We start from the raw sequence: 20,202 nt of genomic DNA, 5'->3' as shown, positions 1-20,202 counted from the left end.
GTAGGTTTTTGTTGTTGTTTTTGTTGTTTTTTTATTCTGCTGAGCTGAATGACTTGAGCAGGAAACCTGCAGACGATGCAGAAATTAATAACTCATCAAGGGTCTCGGCTATGAAACTTCAATTAGGACTCGGCAGCTCATCTCATGTGTCCTGAGGGAAGGTTAATACAAGAACTAATGCAGTGAAAGAGCAATAACCACCGAGAACATGCTCACAGTTCAACCGGAGCTGGGTCTTTAATGTGTTTGCGCACAATGAGCTTCTGCGGGAGAAGTTATTCACTGAGAGGGACAAAGAACATTAGCAGAGCGCTGTAAATAATGTGAAACTTACACATGTTTATGAAGATTAATCGATATTCAACTTTATTTGACCTGCATTTTTCAATTAGAGGTCAAGCAATGTGGGTTTTCTCTGTCCTGGTTTCTGTTTCCCTTGATCCCTGTCTCACCTGGTCTTGGTCTCACCTGGTCTCTGTCTCTTGAGGTCTCTGCCTCTCTTAGTTTCTGTCTCATCTGGTTTCCGTCTCATCTGGTCTCATCTGGTCTCTGTCTCACCTGGTCTCTGCCTCACCTAGTTTCTGTCTCACCTGGTCTCTGTCTCACCTGGTCTCATCTGGTCGCTGCCTCACTTATTTTCCGTCTCACCTGGCCTCTGTCATACCTGGTCTCTGTCTCACCTGGTCTCTGTCTCACCTGGTGTCTGTCTCACCTGGTTCCTGTCTCACCTGGTTCTGTCTAGCCTGGTTCTGTCTCACATGGTTCTGTCTCACATGATTATGTCTCTTGAGGTCTCTGTCTCACATGGTTCTGTCTCTTGAGGTCTCTGTCTCACCTGGTTCTGTCTCGTCTGGTTTGTGTCTCACCTGGTTCTGTCTCACCTGGTCTCTGTTGTCTCGCAGTCGCAGAGTTCACTAACATCTCAGACTGTGAAGAACAAACACTTTCCCCCGTCGTCCTCAGTAACGACATTTATGTCTAAAAGTGGATTATTGCGCCTCAGGACCTCACACACACATCCACACACATGAAGATATTGCTCCTTTTTGTTGCCTCGGGGGTTTCTGTCACGTTTGAAATTGAAAAAACATCCTCACACAAAAGCCACACAGCAGACGGCGTCTTCCTCTGCGTTTACTAGAATCTGGTCGATGGTCGGTGCAGCGAACACAGGATGCAGACGTGTTGTTTCTCTTTTGTGTAGAAATGTCTTCTGTGTGTGTGTGTGTGTGTGTGTCAGATCGTTAGCGTGCCTCGCCTGCTGTCCATGAGCTCTCTATCCCCGCTGACTGAGGTGAGAGAAGAGGTGACCTACATAGAAGGAGGAGTAATTTGCGATGTCCAAGTTGCGAGCGATGCGATGGCAGCCGCTCTGTCAGTCGTGGTGATGATGATGATGACGATGAGCGCTGCGGCCCACAGAGGGCCCACACTTTGGCTTCTTCGCGGGGGTGCAGTTGTTTATAAGGTGTTGTAAGATGTAAGACAAAATAAGACGTGGTAACATTTAACCAGGCAGGGTTTTGTTGTGAACGATCAGGCACTGGGAAAAAAGGATTGGCTAAAAATAAAATAGTTTTAGGGCTGCGACTGACGATCATTTTCATCATGGATGACTCTCCTGGTTCGTTGTTTGGTCTGTGAAACGAAGTGAAGTGATGATGTGCTGAAGTGTCTTCATTTATCCACAACAAAAACATGATTTTAGTTCTGATGATTTCTTTGTTTTATGGAGAGAAGAACTCAAAATATTCATATAAAAGAAGCTGGAACATCAGGGCGAGTGGTTTTAATTACTCAAAAAAAAAACCACCTGGTCTCTGTCTCTTTAGGTCTCACCTCCTGGTTTCTTTCTCTCCAGGTCTCTCGTGGTCTCTGTCTCAGAAACCAGAACATATAAACATTAAAGTAGCTGGATTTAATGATTGAAAAATAAGAATAGTTGATTAAAACACACCTTAAATATATAAACTTAGAAAAATAGAAATAAAGACTGGATAATAAAGAACAGCTGATAAACCGACCACGCGGGGACTTTTTCATCATTCAGTGTCAACTTTTAGGCCAAAATAAACGAAGAAGCTCAGAGGAAAATTCACGGACAGTCACGCCACACAAACACGTAAAGCTCCTGAAAACACTTTACTAAATGGACCTTGTGGTAAGAGTTTGTCTTTTTCATGATAAGTGATCCAAACAGAGAAAAGAGAGCAGATGTAACTGTGGAGAATAGAATGTAAAAATAGCATCAATGTACTGTACAGCATCCATCATTTATATCTCTGAAAGGCCTTTGTTTGAGACGGTCGTGGCGGTGCTTGAGTCACGACAGATGCTGGATTTTTCTGTTGCTGTGACAACGCTCAAGGTTGAGAGAGCCTGGCGGGAGCATCTACTATTTAAATGCCCCACTCCCCTTTTTTTTTTTTTAAAGGTATTTGCTTCATCATTACTGGACTGGGTCTGCAAACCTGTTGACCTCAGTCGTCTGCTCCATAAAAACAGAGCGGCTGAAAAACAGAACTGTGGTTTGTTATGTCTGTCTCGCATGGAGATGGTCGATGGAGGGAGTTGATAGAAAAATAATACGCCTTTGTTTTTGTTGAGCTGACTCTCAGAGTGCACCATGGACTTTAAATTGACCTGCAGCTGCACCGTTCCTTTACCCTAGACCTGGAAATAAATGTCTTCTTCAGTAATTGCACAAGGGTTTTCAAGGGTTTTCTAATCATCAATAGCCTTCTAACACCATTAGCAAACACAATGTACCATTAGAACACTGGAAATGGGCCTCTATACACTTATGTACATATTCCATTAAAAACCAGATGTTTGCAGCTAGAATAGTCGTTTACCACATTAACAATGTATAGAGTGTATTTCTGATTAATTTAATGTCATACATTGAAAAATTTCTAAGTGACCTCAAACTATTTTCTATTTTTTCTAGCTTGGTCTGAAATCTCCTATGTCAGGCATGACCAAAGTCAGATGTTGTATATGGCCCACAGCTCTGGTGTAATGTATTAATTATTTCCCATAAATGACTTTGTCATGTCAGTTCAAAACCCACCTGTGACATTTTGTCACTCCTGCGTGGCTTCGATTTGATTACATTTCCATTTTTTTTTAAACGATAATGGTGAAATTATTATGAAACAGTGCATTTGTAGGTAACGTTTAGTACGTACCTTTACCTTTTAGATTGATCAAATCGCCCTCATTTGGACACCCTTGCCCTACACTCTTAGAAATAAAAGTGCTAAGTAGAACCACCCTTTTTGGCTTCAGGTATAACCGTGTTATAAAGGTTCCACCTGGAACCCTTTTGGAGGGTTCCACCAAGAACCCTCTTTAAACCCTTTATGATTCAGGAAAGGGGTTTTAAAGGATTCTCTGGATCAAAATGGTTCTTACTGGAACCATTAGCATTACCAAGATCCCTTCCAGGTAGAACCTCAGCCCTTGTAGAAGAACACTTTTGGAACCCTTATTTCTAAGAGTATATGACGTGCTTGTGGACGTTGACCATGACCGTTTGAGATGGTTCGTTTGAGGTTGTCCTTGTTGTGTCGTGAGCGGTGATTGGTCGGAGTCATACTACATTGTGTTTCCAGTCCCCTGACTAAGACACGGCAAGAATCCGTTCCAAGACTAAAATATTGGGTTGTCTAATCCCAGGATTAGACTCTTTACTCTCTTTTATAGGTTTTCTTTGCAGTGTAGGCAGTTGTTGCTGGTGCTGGTGCAGCTATTTTGTCCATCAAACACTCTCTACCTGAACTGAGAAGAATTTGCAGCAGCTTTAAAACAGACTTTAAGAATTGGTCTTGAAATCTTCTCCCTGTCTCTCAGATCACTAAATTTACTTTATTTTATTTCTGTGCGCGATCTCAGATCAGGTGTTTTTACCCCAGTGTGCAGAGCTGCAAACATGATTTGAGGAGGTGGTTCGAAGTCGGCTCGTCTGTCTTTCTTTATCGTTTCTCAGATAACATCAAAGACAAAGATGGTGAGGGGGATTGCTTTTATGTTTTTTTTGTTCCCTGGTTTTCCGGGGCTCTCAGGTGCAGTCAGGTCGCTGTGTATAATAAGTCAGGGAGAGCGACAACTCTGTGATTAATCCTCACCTTCTCCACAGAACAACACGCCATTACGGAAAAATTATCTCTCAATTTACTTTCTGGGACGGCTTTGAAAGAGCGTTGGACTGTGTCTCTAGGAATGGCTCCAACATAAACCCCCTGAAGAAATGTCAACGCGCCGCTCCCAGTGGGGACGTAGAAAGTAATGCTTGTGTAAATAATGTCTGCAGCAGTGTTTTTGTATACGGAGGATTAGTGCCTTTGAAAGATAACGCAATACGTTTGATATTTACGTCGTGTTTGTGCACGTTTCTGTCGTCTCGGTCAATACAAATCCGCAGATGAAAAACGAGACGCTGTGCACTGGAGTGGGTTTAAGTGTTTTGATTTGAAGTCTGTGTCGTGGCCAACGGTGAGAGCGCTGCATGCTGATCAGTCTCTCTGTTTCAGAGCGAAAGGTTTTCCCACTTCTCTGTAGCCTCTGACGACACAGCCAGATCAAAGAGAAGAGTCGCACGACAGAGCTCAGACTTGTAGGAGCTGCAGAGGAACTGTCAGTAGATACAGCTGTGCTAGTTCTGCAGTAATTGTCAGCGCTGTTGTTGCAGTGGCAGAAGCAGCTTTTATCAAAGATAAGATTGTCCTCTCTCCGTCCCACCATTAACACACAGACACTTCAATAAAGAAGAGCCATACAGACATACGGAAGAGGATTAGGGCCACACAGGAAAAAGATATTTGAGTTCTGACTTTAGACTGTGAATTAAAAGTCAGAATTCTGACTTTTAAAGTCTAAAATTCTGAGTTTAAAGTCAGAATTCTAGAATAAATTCAGAATTCTGAGTATAAAGTCAGACATTCTGAGTTCAAAGTCTGAATTCTGGGTTTCACAGTCAGAATTCTGGAATAAAGTCAGAAATTAGGAGTTTAAAGTCAGAATTCTGAGTTTTAAGTATATCAATAGTAGGTGTAGATGTAGAAGCCACAGTAGTGGTATTGGTAGGTTCCAGTAGTTGGTGTTTCTTGTTATAGAAATACAACAAGCAATGGTGTTGTTTTACTTGTAGAAGTCATATTACGAGTAGTTTTCGGACAAGTAGTGTTAATACTTGTGGAAATAGAGGAAATACTACTTTTAGACAATTGCCAGACAAAAAGTAGTTTGTCTTGTGGTCTTTGTTCCAGAATAATTATGTCAGTAGATGTTATTACTTAAGAGTATTACAGTACAAATAGTAGTTTATCCCACAGTAAACCACGTCCTTAATACCCTACACCTGCATCATTCATCAGTGAGTACCAGAAAGTACCATGTGTGTACCAGAAACATATCATATTCCTTCAGGAACAACAAGAACACTCATCATCGGCAGCTCTGTGGCTGGTGCAGCTTTAATTAAAGAGTACTTTCACACGTCTCCGTATACAGTGAAGGCTAACGTCGAGTGTGAAGGTGTGATTTTTCTCTCTGATCTTTGCTCTATGAATAGACTCATGTGGTTCATGTTCACCTGCCGTCTTGACTCATATCACCTCCTGTAACTGCATCACAGACGGCTAATGGTCTGGAATTTATGCAAAAGGAAGAAGAAGGAAAAAGGACAACGGCATAACTGTCAGTGTACATTGAGGGGGGCGACAGTGGCTCAGTGGGAGAGCGAGTCATCTTTCAACTCGAAGGTTGTGGGTTCGAGTCGTCTTTCAACTCAAAGGTTGTGGGTTTGATTCCTGGCTCCGCTAGTCTACAAGCCGATGTGTCCTTGGGCAAGACACTTAACCCAACGTTGCTCCTGACGGCTGTGCTGGCAGCGTGTGAGTGGGTATGAAAGATGAGTGATGGAAAAACGTATGAAAGTGTGTGTGAATGGGTGAATAGGACTGACATCAAGACTGGAAAAGTGCTATATAAATACTAAACCATTTACCATTAAAGAAGCTAACCTTGGTTTAACTGCGTATTCAAAAAAACACATTTGGTGGCTGAAAAAATTATATTTCAAGGATTCTGTAGTGATGTTAGTCAGATTGCCCTAATACTTTGGATATGGATTGAGCATGACCCGATGGTGTGCATCCTTGATTTTCAAATCTTTTGGAGGAATTTTAATTTTCACTGATTTATCATATCTCATCAGCAAAAAAAAGTATCTCGGAATGACTTGACGTTTTCCATCCTAATAGTCAGCATCACCCTGAACAAGGATCCGTTAAAAATATTTTCAAACCTCGTAAGGAATAATTTTAATGAATTTTTGAAATTCAGGAAATGATCCATTTGCCCTGATGCACTTTGACAGTGAGCTGACTTTCTTCAAAAAACATTTTAAAAACATTCCTTATCATGCATTACCATAATTGAAAAATCTTCTTCAGCTCCCACTATAGGAATACATACGGGCACTGCACTAGAATTTGTTAATGAGTGTATAATTCCAATAAATCCAATGATATAATAAGGAAGGTGAGTCATTGTAGACATAGTGATAAATAATACTAGTAGAAGTACTATTTAGCAGTGCTTTTACTACTGCCATGTGAAGTAGAGATAATAATAATAACTTTTTGAAGGTTAGTAGTAGTAGATGTTGTTGTTGTTGTTATTGTACTTGTAGCTCAAGTAGCTCTGGTATTGTTGTAGTAGAAGTAGTTGTAGTAGTAGTAGTACTTTCCATACCAGACATGGAAGACAAAAAACTTGAAGAAGTACAAGTAGTGCTGGTGTTGTTGCAGAAGTAGTAGTACTCTCCATATCAGATATGGAAGTTTTTGGGTGTGTATCATCCACTGCTTTAGACTTCAGTAACCTCAGGTGTCTTCATGGCGTCTGAAGTGCGAGCGTTTTTTTTGTTGTTGTCCTCGTGTGAACAAGCAGCGACTGACTCGTGGTGCGGTTTTTCATTTTTGAGCACATCACTCACGGCAAACCACACACACACACACACACACACACACACACACACACACACACACACACACACACACTTCCTTTCTCCAGAGGAGAAAGGAAGTGTGTGAAGTGTGTGTTTTTTTTTTCTACAGTTTTTTTTTCACACTCCGTCGACTTCACCGCGTCACTGAAGACAATGGCGACGGCCTGGGAAAGCCTGTTTTCCCTGTTTACTCAAGGACGCTTTGGGAAATACTTTACTCATTAACACAGAGGACTGGAGGGTTCACTCTGGGACTGTAATGTCAGGAGAAATTGATGTTCTTTATATACTATGTATGTATACATGTGTATGTGTGTGTGTGTATGTATGTATATATACTGTATATCTATCTATATATATAGATATACGTACATGTATATACATATACATATATACATATTCTTTCCATTAGACGTTGGCGGTGAAAACAACCTGCACAGTGCACACACATCCACAATCTTGTTTGAAAACCATGAGATGTGAGAGTGGAGTGATGCTGACTCTGCTTAATTACATCGAGCACCTTGTTCCCTCACAGCTGTAATCACAGTCCTGAAGGCCCACAGCTACATAGTATATATATGTATATATGTACTGTTTACTGTTGATTGCTGCTGCTGCTGCTGCATGCAGTCTTTAAGAAGATGATGACCACCCACTCGTGTGAGTTGATTGCAGAGTTGTGACCTGTGGTCGTCTTGTGTTTTCTCTGCAGGGCCTGCAGGTGAAGGCTGATTATGTTCCCCTGCTTCAGTCGCTCGCCACGTACGGATGGAGACTCACCTGTGTGCTGCCCACTCCTATAATCAAGACAAACAGGTAATCATGGATCCCGATTGGTTGGTTTGGACTTATAGCGACCTCTGTTGGCAGCCTGTGGGAATTGCAAGCGTGAACCACAAGCATTTAAATGATCCACGGTGTTTTTAAGTGGCGTTTGTGACCTTCACTGACCAATTAGTGGCACCCGTAAGTTCTACAGCCACTTCAGACGAGACGAGTTTGAATCGTAATTCAAGGAAAACCGAGTAAATAAATATGGTAAATATAAAAAAGGGAACAATATGCAGTACATACTACAGTCTTCACAGGGACAAAGTGGAACCTGCTATGAATTATGCAGCACACACACACACACACACACTTTGTTTGTTGAACTAATTAGTCACAGATTCACCAAGCGTTTTGGAGGAAATTGACCAGCTTTGAGTCCCAGCAGCAGAAACAGCAGCAGCTCCACTGCCTGTGGCTGGAAAATCTCTTCACAGAAACCTAACGGTTGCTAAGGCTTAGCGCGCGCTGACTCATGACTGCTGCTCTGTATGAGTGTGTGCATCCGCTTGCGGTCAAAGGCGTCAGACTTCACTGCTGCACTGCCTTAACGCGCTGATGATGATGATGATCTGTACCTGTTTGTGTCACACAAGATTAAAATGTGTTGCACTGATAAGGATTTAAAGACATACTGTACCTAAAAATCATCATGATCATGTGCACGTACAGCTGTGAACACACTTTCATAAAAAGTGTCCACGGGGAAGAGAAAAAGTACAACATTAGAATCAAAGCTGAAGCAATTTATCGATTATTAAATTAATCATCAACTATTATGATAATCGATTAATCGGTTTGAAGCTTTTTTTCATGATTAAAACAAGATTTCTGATTGTTTTAGCTTCTTAGTGTGAATATTTTCTTTGTTTCTTTGCTCCACATAACAAAGAAATCAATAAATGGAATCATTTTGGTTTGTGGACAAAAACAAGACATACAAGAACATTGTCATTTTACAGGTTTGACAAACACTGATCAACGTTTTTTAACATTTTCTAAAGGAAATTTTATTTTTTTCTAACATACAGAGAACATTTGTGGAAAAACGTCCAAAATGACTGTTTTGTAAAAGCAGCCTCACAATGTTTCTACAGGGCAGAGAAATGTAATCAACCATCCAGTCGCCCATTATTCACTGAAGAAGTAATTACAAAACGAGCAGCCACACACTCATTTACCGGATTGTTTGTAAGAAGTGGCTTATAACAACTCACACCCTCACACACACACACACAGGTTTGTGCTGCTATTCTTCTGAGGACTCTCACAGCCTTACAAACACCTTAACTATAACCACTTAATGTCTAATCCTAACCATAAAAACTTAAACCAGTTCCTCAGGAAATGAGGTTCTGGCAACCGGTGGCTTAGTGGCAGAGGGAGCCGTCTTTTGGATAGGTGTGGGTTCAATTCCTGGCTCCTCAAGTACTACACGTCCTTGAGCAAGACACTTAAACTTTTGAACGGTAGTGTATGTGAACATGTGCTGCACAAAGAATGTGTGAGTGAATGGGTGAATGTGCAAAACTTGAGGGGTCAGCAAGAGTAGAAAAACACTAAATAAATACAAACCATTTACTATTGGACCATAGTAACCATTTACTATTAAACACTGACCTGGTCAGGACTATGGTCCTGACCAGGTCAGTGTTTCTAACCCCTAACCCTAAAATGAACAAAATTCCTAATCCTAACCTCTAACCTAACTCTTAACCTAAACTAAAACCAGGTCTTAATGCTAAAAAAACAAAAGGTCCCCACTTTCCCTCACGAATACGACCTCACCTCCTAGGGGTTTTTTGGTCCTCATGAAGATGTACATACAAGTTCACACATTTACACACATTTACACACGCACACACACTCTTTTTGTTGAGCACCTGCAGTAAAATAAAACAAGACAGAGGCGTTTAACGCCACAATAACATTAACACGAGATGAGATTGAGCAAATAAAAATTTAAGGACCAGGAAAAAGAATATGGATGTCTGCACTGCTCAGTGTGTGTGTGTGTGCGTGCGTGCGTGCGTGCGTGCGTGCGTGCGTGCGTGCGTGCGTGCGTGCGTGCGTGCGTGCGTGCGTGTGGGGGTGTGTGTGTGTGTGTGTATTTGTGTGTCTCTCTGTCTGTGTGTGTGTGCGTCTTTAAAATACACTGTGTTTGGTTTGATGAGTGAAAACCAGTGAATTCTCTCTCCCTCACACTGACACGATACACACTGTAAAAAAAAAAACTGTAATATTCCGGCAGCTGGGGCGACAGTAAAATACTGTAAAATAAAGGAAAACATGCATCTCATTTAAAAAAAAAAAAACTGTAATTTTCCTTCAAAAAATTGAAAATCACCTATAAAACAGTCTATCAGAGTTCTTATGCAATTAAAATGACTTAAAATTGCAGAAAGATAGTGTTATTAATTAATATTTTGGCCCAATTTTATGCAAAAATTATTTAACATTACATTACATTTAACAATTTTTTATGTTAAAAAAACCCTACATCTCATCATCTGATAACGTTTTTTTTAAAAAGCTCAAAAACTGTTGAAAAACAGTTTACATTTTCAATAATTTATTGTTAATCTAAGGTCATATCAAATATAAATTCAATTCACATTTACTATTAAACAGTTTCTTGTATATTTAACAGATTTTCTATGTTTATTTCATATGGCCACCCATAAAATTAATTGGTTTATCCTTTCAAAAGCATTACAAGGAGTAATATTTAACAGTCATTCTGATTAAAATGAGAACAGAATTTAAATTTTTGACTAAGTGTAAAAATATTTTTTCCATGTTACATCTCAACAGCCGCCACAGAGTCAACAAGGCACATATTTTACATGTAAATATTGGTTTTCATCAACAACAAAAAACTGACTCCATCAATAACGTGTCTTACATTTGACGACGTGAAAATGTGGCATTTTCCTTTCCATACGGTGACTGATGGAGTGTTTGCTCTGACGCTGTCGCCTCAGCCTCAGCCTCAGCCTCACTCCTCTGGTCATGTTTGCTGCTCTGTGAGATCACAGCTGATTAATTACCTCTCTGTTTTCATCCTCCCCCTTCTCTCTCTCTCTCTCTCTCTCTCTCCCTCTCTCTCTTCTTTCTTATAAAACGCCACAAAGCAACAGCACAACATGGCTAATTAATCAGCGTCGGCCTAGATACGGTAACAGGACGCAGCTCATTTCTCTGCACAAAATATAAAAACAACAACAACAGAAAAACTAATGTTTGATGATCTAATTCAGACGTACACGTTAAACTTAAATATAAATGTTTTCATGTTTCTTCTTCACGTGTCAGTGATCTCGCCCGGCGTCTGAAATGAATGCTAACTGGCGCTCAGCGGCGTCTCCACACACCATTAATTCATGCAGTCGTGTGTGCATTCAATTAATGCAGATGGTAATTTTCACGACGCGGAGCCGTTTGCTACTGTAAATGTGATTGTTGTGAGAGAGAAATATTATGGTTAATCTTTTTTTTTTTAAGCCTCTGTTCGAGGCTAAGTGGTGATAAATTCATCTGTCTTTTAAAGGTCGTGTTGTGTTAGACTTGGTCTTCTTCTTCATTGGTTAATGTAATCGGGTTATTTATCAAACTTCCATTTGAAGCACGACAGACCACAAGATGGCGGCCTTCTTAAAGCAAGGCCCTTTTGCCTAAACTACATAAAAAAAATGAATGCTAAGGCTACAAACCCTTTTTTCTTTTTTTAAATGCTTATATTTAAATATGTATTCCTTTGTCTATAGAACTTATTTGCACTTTCTTTTTGACTTTGTTAATTGAATTTGTTATTTTAAAACTGTGTGAAAAGGAGACGCTCGCTCAACTTGTACATTTTATAATGACAATAAAGTGCATTCTATTCTATTCTATTCTATTATATAGACATAAGTGTGGGCACAATAATCAATTTCTGACAATAAACCCTCTTAAACGTTGCACACTGGATCTTTAAAGGAACATTCCAAACACTCCTAGAGCAAGAAATCAGTAAATTTATCAGTTATAGACACAGTGCTTACTTTAAATTCAACTGTATGTTCAATTATGCATACTAAAACTGAATATTAAATGTGTGCATGACGCGTTTCTATGACGACTGACCGAAAAAAAGACACGTGCAACGTCATGTTTCCATGACTCCCGATTGTTAAAATGAGTCTCTAAAGTAACGCTAAACTTTAAAAAGGCACACAAACGCAGTACACAGGTACGCTGGTTATTTGACTGCAGGCATGCTAACGAGGCTAAAGGAGCTAACACAGCTAACGGAGCTAACTGGTAAACGGTGCCTGGACTCTGTTGCGTTACATGATGTTACGCGCATCTTTTTCTTTTGCAGCTCTCGCGCGCCTGAGAGAGTCCGGACGGATGAAAACAGAGAGAAATTTGCATTTTATTGTCAATGACAGCCTTTAAACCCGAGGTCTCAAACTAGCGGCCCGGTGGCCACATGCGGCCCCCCCCCCCCCCCCCCCCCCAACTGATTACATACGGCCCCCCACTTCATATCATGTTATAATGAAAACATGGCCCACAACCTCAGCGTCTTTTAAACACAGTGTGTAGCTGAGGCACAGCTTCCAGCAAGGTGAGAGAATATAATATATGTTTGCTAGCAATGTTTTTATAACAGTAATAATAAGACATTTGGTCATAATTGGCAGTGGCCGAAACGGCTCCTGGTACAAATTTGTATTAGTTGTCCAGACTATTATTTATGTCATATAAATATTCTTTGTTTCATTTTCGTAGTGTTTCAAAAAGTCATGTAAAATGGTCGCGGGCCGCTACTGCATTGCCACGACGCCATGTTTCTACGGGAGCCTGTATAGACAAACGCGAGAGAACAAATCAAGCGTCGCTTTACTTGTAGTGGAAGTCCCGCCTCCACTCTCTCCGCTTCGTCTGCTACAGCTGCGGCAGCTCGCCCTCTCCTCACGAACCTCATCTGAGGTTGAGGATACCGTAGCTCTCAGGGAAGGGACGGGGTGAGCAGAGGAGCAGTTCTTTGTTGTAAATTTCAGCCTCTCCTCTAGATGGCACTATAAACTACTTACTTCCCCTTTAAAGTATACATATGATATCATGATGAAATATTGTGAACAGTTGTTTTTTTCCCCCCACTTTTTGTTCTCGAGGCCGGCCCCCTCTTGACCACAACAGATGCGCATTGGCCCCCAGGTCATTTGAGTTTGAGACCCCTGCTTTAAATGATTGAAAGAGTAATGAGTCAGATTACCCCGTTACTGTAACGCCATTTATTTTAAGACAAAATTAAATGAATCACCTACTTTAGCAACTTCTTTGCTAATTGAGTAATCTCTGATTTTAGAATCTTAAAAGCGAACGTCTTTAGCTTCGTGTTGAAAACAAAACACTTGAGGTTTGGCAAAACATGATTGACTCAAATTAAAAAGGAAAATAATCACATGATTAATCAAACAAAACAAAGAAAAGAAAATAACCCTATATAGAGCCTGCAGCTCGCCTATAACTACAGCTGCCGCTCTGTACGGCATCAAGATATAATGGTGTAGGTGACGCGAGCAGCAGCCAAGAGCAGGTTCAGTAATCACGCCTGTAATTTTCTAAATCACCTTCTCCTCTTAAGCGACACAGGCAGGAGCTTTTGCTGAAAAACCTGAGTTAGTTTTCGGCCTTTGATTTGCCAGAAAAGCCGCCCAGCATCCTTGACAGCCTCGAAAATAGCTTATGGATAAATGGGGGGAGGGAGGAGTAGGAGGAAGGAGGTAATGGAAAAAAAAAAAAAAGAGAGAGAAGTTGTGGTGGGCTTTGAATGGTTTAGAGAATAAGCCTTGTGCTGGAGGAAGCTCAAGTCCATTTGATGTTGAAAAGGGGAAGATTTGTAGCAGGCTTTTAGGGTTCTGCAGCGATCATAAACTTGGCTGAGCGGGCAGCTTATAACATTAGACAAAAAGTACGCTTTTTTTGTTTGTATGTGTGCGTGTGTGTGCGTGTGCGTGTGTGTGTGTTACTGGACTCGTGTTGGATAGTAGCGCCAGCCGGGCCCACATATCTCCTCTCCTTTAAGCCCTGTCCAGTAATAGCAAAAGAGAAAATTGAAGAAATAAAGCAGAAACAAACAATAAAAGTGTCACACTGTCAGGCTGTCGCAAGAGATAAAAGCAGAGAGGTAAAAACTCAGCAAAGCAGCAAAAAAAGAACAGAGCTGTTTGTGACAGAACGTAAGCAGAAAGAAGAGTAAGCTGGAGAGACAGGAGGAGGAGGAGGCCCACGCTGAAGTGAATGTATATTTCCTGCCACGATTATGCTGTCAGCGCGAGTTCTCGTGCAGATTATCCTCTCAGAACACAGCAAGAGTGACATATGCATGAGGAGAATGGAGGATTATTTTCCGGGGAATTGGTAGGGGGAAAAACAAAGATAGATAAACCTACTACGTTCAGATTCTCGCAAGGTTGTAAACACAGATATTTCGAGCAAACTGCAAAATCAGCCTTTCAGTGTTTGAGTGATTACCATCTGTTTCTGTTTCAAAAATGAGGAGGGGAGAGGCATTGACAGATAAGAGCGGGGAAGAGTCTGGGCCCCTAAATGTGAGGCTTTGACATTAAATCAGAGTCAGATAAGAGTGAGTTTGAGCCAGAAATCATTTGACTGTCTATCCGAAAGTCAGTGAAACCTCCATCACAATGTGATGACCATGACCAATATAAGACCAAGGCCCTTTCTCCATACCCAAGTATGCCAGTACATACTTGCATACTTGGGAACTACATACTTGAGAAGTACGACTGGAGAACATACTCGCCAAGTACATACACGAGTACGATCTCTTCAAATGGAACAGCAGTGTACTTCCTTGTTCTACTGTTGTGAATGGCGGGTGATGCCAAGCACTTAAGCCTCATTACCGCCACCTTTGTGTTGATGAATGAACATATAAAATACTTTTAATAAATGTATTTATTGTTGTTATTTTCACATTTTAAATATTTAACTTAATGTATTTATTCATGTTTATTAAAATATACAGTACCATGTGGAAAATAGATAAATTAGAGCAGTATATAGTAATATATATTTTAGACACACACACACACACACACACACACATATATATATATATATATATATATATAAAACATATGTATATATGTATTTAAATATAATAGTGTCCATTATATTTAAATACATATACAATGACAGTGCGACTTTTATATAAATCTAACATTAATATTATACAAACGTTCACACTGTCAGGTCAAAACGTTTGCATTAAAAACAAAACAACATGTCAACAACAAATCTATGGATCACAACAAGTATCTAATGACGGAACTGTCTGAGTCAGCGGATCATTTCATCAGGTCAGGCCGAGGTAACTCTGCTCTGTGCCGGGCACTGTGAGCACCGAACGTCCGCAGAGCAGAGGCAGCGCTGATCACCTCCAACAGCGCCGCTGTCATACTATAAATACGTCATAATACACAAACCACATGTTTGGATTCTAAATGACTCATTTCTCGCCTCAAATGATTTTAGACTGAGTTTTGGGACACAGAAAATATTTATTTCAGGTTTATATTAGTATTTTATCCTGCTGTGTTCCGCCAAACTGCATTCTGGGATATATGGCTTTCCCAAGTACGCTCAAGTCACCACCTGATGCATACTTGGTAAAATGAGCGGAGCGAGAACACTTCCGGGTATGAGAACCGTACTCGCTGCTCGCGTTCTTGAGAATTGGAACAGAACTTGGACTGAGGCGGATGACTGTAAGGGAAAAACATTATTCGGCCTTCTCTAAAGTTATCACCTTCCACTCTAAGCACAAGCATAAACAATTCAGGACGGCGCCTGCCGAAACTGTTGTTGTCACAGCGACCTCGGTGTAGCACTGTTGTCTACAGAATTCGTCTCTTCATGTTTTTCGCTGAGCCTGACCGGAATGGGGCAGATGACTGACGCTACTGCGCAGTCCTCCCCAAGGTCAGCTCCATGTATCAGCAGAGGAAGCACCTTTAAGTATCCTAACTCTAGGACTCACAGGCAGACTGACAGAGGATGCCCAACTGTTAACATACTTGTTTATGTTCAGCATTGTCTCAGTTCTCCTCAGATCTGAGCTGCTTCCAATAAAGCTTTTCAACTTAACTCATCTCTGACTCCAGGAAACTCCATCTTTGGTCGACTCACTTAATAATCAAATCTCCGCAACAGATGACGTTTTCACAAGTACGGGAGAACCCAAGTACGCACAAGTATGGATATTGAGAAACGGCCCAAGACTTTTATAAACTGAGACTAAGTCATGGCCAAGACCAGGCTCTACCAAAACCAACACAAGACCAATGCTTTTACAAACTGAGACAGTCAATACCAAGATTAAGATCTTCCACCAAAGCCACCAGTCCAAGAGAACAAGACTTTTAGGGGCTGAGATCAGACCAAGACCAGAGTTTGTCATGACCAATATAAGACCAAGACTTTTAGAAACTGAGATTAAGTCATGGTCAAGACCTTGATCTACTAAAACCAACATTAAGACCAAGACGTTTATGGACTGAGTTCAAGCCGAGACCAAGGCCAGAGACTATAATGACCAATATAAGACCAAGACTTTTACAACCTGAGACTAAGTCAAGACCAATACCAGGATCTAGCAAAACCAACATAAGACCAAGACCTTTATGGGCTGAGATCAAGTCAAGACCAGAGTCAGTCATGACCAACATAAGACTGAGACATTTACAAACTGAGACTAAGTCAAGACCAATACCAGGATCTACCAAAATCAACATAAGACCAAGACATAATTTTATGGACTGAGATCAAGTCAAAACCAAGACCAGAGTTTGTCATCACCAATATAAGACCAAGACTTTTAGAAACTTAGACTAAGTAATGGCCAAGATCAGGATCTTCAACTGAAACCAACATAAGACCAAGACGTATATGGACTGAGTTCAAGTCAAGACCAAGACCAGAGTCTGTCATTACCAATATAAGACCAAGACTTTTAGAAACTTAGACTAAGTCATAGCCAAGACCGGGATCTACCAAATCCAACATAAGACCAAGACTTTTAGAAACTGAGACTAAGTCATGACCAAGATCAGGATCTACCAAAACCAACATAAGAGTAAAAGACTTTTGGGGGCTGATATATCTGTCTATCTAGAATTTTAAACATGATTTCAAATTTGATATTTTCTTTGTGTTATTTCAAATACTTTCCAAATAATTGAAATTGTCTCCACTCTGTCTTTCTCTCCCTGTCTTGTATCATTCAGTGACGGAAGTCTGTCCACCAAACAGATTGTTTTCCTGCAAAGACCCGTGTTGGGCCGAAAGAAGAGGGAATCCAAGGTACGTGACCTCACATTCCACCCCTGTTTTTCTTGGCCGAGGCGAAGTCTCACGCCAGTCGGCTCCAACACCTGCTCACCATACATCCAAAGTCAACATCACCTTTTGCCACTGCCGATTCCACCGCCAATTCCACAGCTGTTTTTATTTTAGGTTAGACAAACATGCGCACAAATGTGGAGAAACTGTTTTTTCTCTGCAACCCCCAAATAGTGGTGATAACCTCTGAAGATAACCTTTGTCCACTGCAGTATGACTCCATGTTGATGCTGTCCGTGACCCAAAATTTAAACCGCCATCACATTTAAAGGGAAATTGAAAACATGGCTGCTCGTGGACTGGAGACACAAGGAAAAACTAATTTTAGCCTCACCAGATAAAATCTACAACAGCCTAAGTCTTCACTATCTTAATAACGTGTGTGCTGCCTTTCCTTTGCCATAGACGTTTGACTGGAAAGTTATGTCTTTTTTTTTTACTCCCTGCACCAAAGCCCATAGAGAAAATCAACAATTTTACATCACAGCTCAAAGGAGTTGTTAATCCACTACCGCCTCAATCAGTAAATTTAAATGTGTTATTTTTGTGACTTCAGTGTTCGATGTCCTTCATTCTTATTTACCCCCAGTGACACGAACTAACCAAATGATTTTCACAATGGACTTTGGTGCAGGAGAGCGAGTACAGTGGCTAAAACCCTCTGGTGTCCCTGTTGGCAATGTCTGTCTTGTGCAGGGAGTGTGCTGCAAAAGCTCAGCTAGTGCTGACAAAAAGTGTGCTTCATACACTACTGTTCAAAAGTTTGGGGTCACTTAGAAATGTCCTTATTTTTGAAGGAAAAGCTTTTTTCAATTAATCTAACATTAAATGAATCTGAAATACACTATACATTGTTAATGTGGTAAACGACTATTCTATCTGCAAACGTAGGTGTATAGAGGCCCATTTCCAGTGTTTGTGTTTTCTAATGGCGTTAGAAGGCTATTGGATGATTAGAAAACCCTCGAAAACCCTTGTGCAGTGATGTTAGCACAGCTGAAAACAGTTTTGCTGGTTCTTTGACGAAAGGGCAAAATTATTATTTGGGATAAAATCATCAACTTGTCAACGTCTTGACTATATTTTCTATTCATTTTGCAACTCTTTTGATGAATAAAAGTCTGACCTTTCATGGAAAACACCAACAAATTGTGTAGGTGACCCCAAACTTTTGAACGGTAGTGTACAAGCACACTTGGAAAAGTCACTTTCTAGCCCCAAGACTAAAACAAGATTTACCAATTTTCTTTTCAGTTCACTGTATCCGCACAGTGTGTCAATCACTCTTGAGGTTTCCTGTAATTGAGGAAATGTTGCATTAATTTCCTGCGTGTTTGTTTGGTCAGACTAAAGGCCTGGAGGCCATCAATAACTCCGCTCAAAATGGCCTCAGTTTCCTTCTCTGCATCACTGACTCTCATTTGAATTTGCTACTTTTACCCGGTGCAATATTGGATCCACTCTAATCTATTCTTAATTAAGTCTATGTGTAACACTTTGTGCCCAAAAGCCCACGTTTAAAGGAGTCGCAATGCATTCAACTAACATGCTAATGTCAATTTTTCAGAAACTGATCTTCAAGCCCCGGAGCAAGTCCAACAAGAACTGCATCAAAGACACTGACAAGAGCAGGAAGAAGAAGAAAGCAAAGAGTGAAAAGGATGCCGAAGATGCTAATATTCTCAATGAAAGAGAAAGGGATGAGAAAGAGGAAGAGAAGAGTCGAGATGAAAGTGACAAGGCAACGTACGGGGATGCAGCGAACGAAGGCGACTCAAGGTTTGAAGAAGACAGAAAGATTGATGACGGGCTTGAAATCAGCGTAGAGACGGTTGAAAAGAAAGACGGTGGAACGGAAGCAACAGACAAAGGAGAAGAGGTAGAAGTAACATTGGCTGAAGAAGGGTCCAAAGAGAACGGACGGCCTTTAGAAAACAAAGAAGTTCAGGAAGTGGCGGCAAGTGTCACAACTGTGGAAGCGGCGAACAAGACCAAAGACAAGGCGGACGTGGTTGAGGCTGTGATCGAAAACGGAGTGGAGGCAGACGACGAAGAGGTAGATGACGCTGACGTGAAGGCGATCAAAGACATGACAGGAGAACCGGCAGGCGTGGACGTCACCAAGGAGATTGTGGCCGTATCGCAGGACGCCCTGACCAATCAAAGCCCAGAGGAAACTTAAGAGTAGCTTCAAGTCAAGGGCTGTTCCCCTCTACCCACCACCCCACCCTACCTCCAACAAGAACTGGTTCACAGTGTTTTTCCCTGATCCAAATTACCGAGGGGGGCGATCAATCCCCATCGCTGCAGCATTGTCCAAACCGGATGTCCCTCGAAAAAAATCTGCCACAGTGTAGCGACAGAATCGTTCTGTATGTAACTGCAAACATCCGTCCTACTGTATAACCACGCATACTGAATGTATATATCCAAAAACAAGAAACATGATGTACAGTGTGGACTCTCACTGGAACGACTGCTAAAGTAAACGCTAGCATGTTAGCAGTTAGCTCAGCAGACAGTTAACCAACTTGCCGTGCAAACACACCGCTAACGTCGCCATGCCTCTCGAATCACAAACTTTTTAAAGGTCCAGTGTAAAATAATTAGTGACATTGTATTATGTTTAAACTGGAGATGTAGTAGACGAAGGTGGAAATTAGCTAGGAGCTAAATCTGGTCCAGTGGTGAGATCAACGGATTTTGTACACTGTTTGTGATACACGTACATTTCCCAAACCTTTCCTTTCCCCAAGTACTTCATGAAACTACGGTGGCCTTCACATAACGGAAAGGATGTCGTTTTTTTTTATTTCGTTTGTGTCGTTAGCTCCCGCTTCAAAATGCAGGCACACCTGGTCCTGCCTGGTTGTGTATGGCGACCTCTGTAAAGCAGTACATATACAAGGTTTATTCTAAGGCTACGAAAAAAAAAAATT

General features: G+C 41.0%; 1 protein-coding gene across 1 annotated transcript in view; it reads left to right on the top strand.

The window, feature by feature from the left end:
- Positions 1–19,445, top strand: part of rftn1b (raftlin, lipid raft linker 1b) — a gene marked incomplete at its 3' end in the record, with an annotated part of 118,307 nt that extends 98,862 nt beyond the window's left edge. The window contains exons 7-9 of the mRNA XM_083888575.1: positions 7,731–7,834; positions 17,149–17,224; positions 18,831–19,445. Coding sequence (XP_083744701.1) covers positions 7,731–7,834; positions 17,149–17,224; positions 18,831–19,445 — 795 coding nt within the window. The remainder of the gene's footprint in view (positions 1–7,730; positions 7,835–17,148; positions 17,225–18,830) is intronic.
- Positions 19,446–20,202: the final 757 nt, after the last annotated feature.

This window comes from Microchirus variegatus (genome assembly GCF_963457635.1).
Source record: "Microchirus variegatus genome assembly, chromosome: 1".
NCBI classification, from domain to species: Eukaryota; Metazoa; Chordata; class Actinopteri; order Pleuronectiformes; family Soleidae; genus Microchirus; species Microchirus variegatus.
The sequence above is the reverse complement of the archived record's forward strand: the minus strand, read 5'-3'. Positions and strand labels throughout refer to the sequence as shown.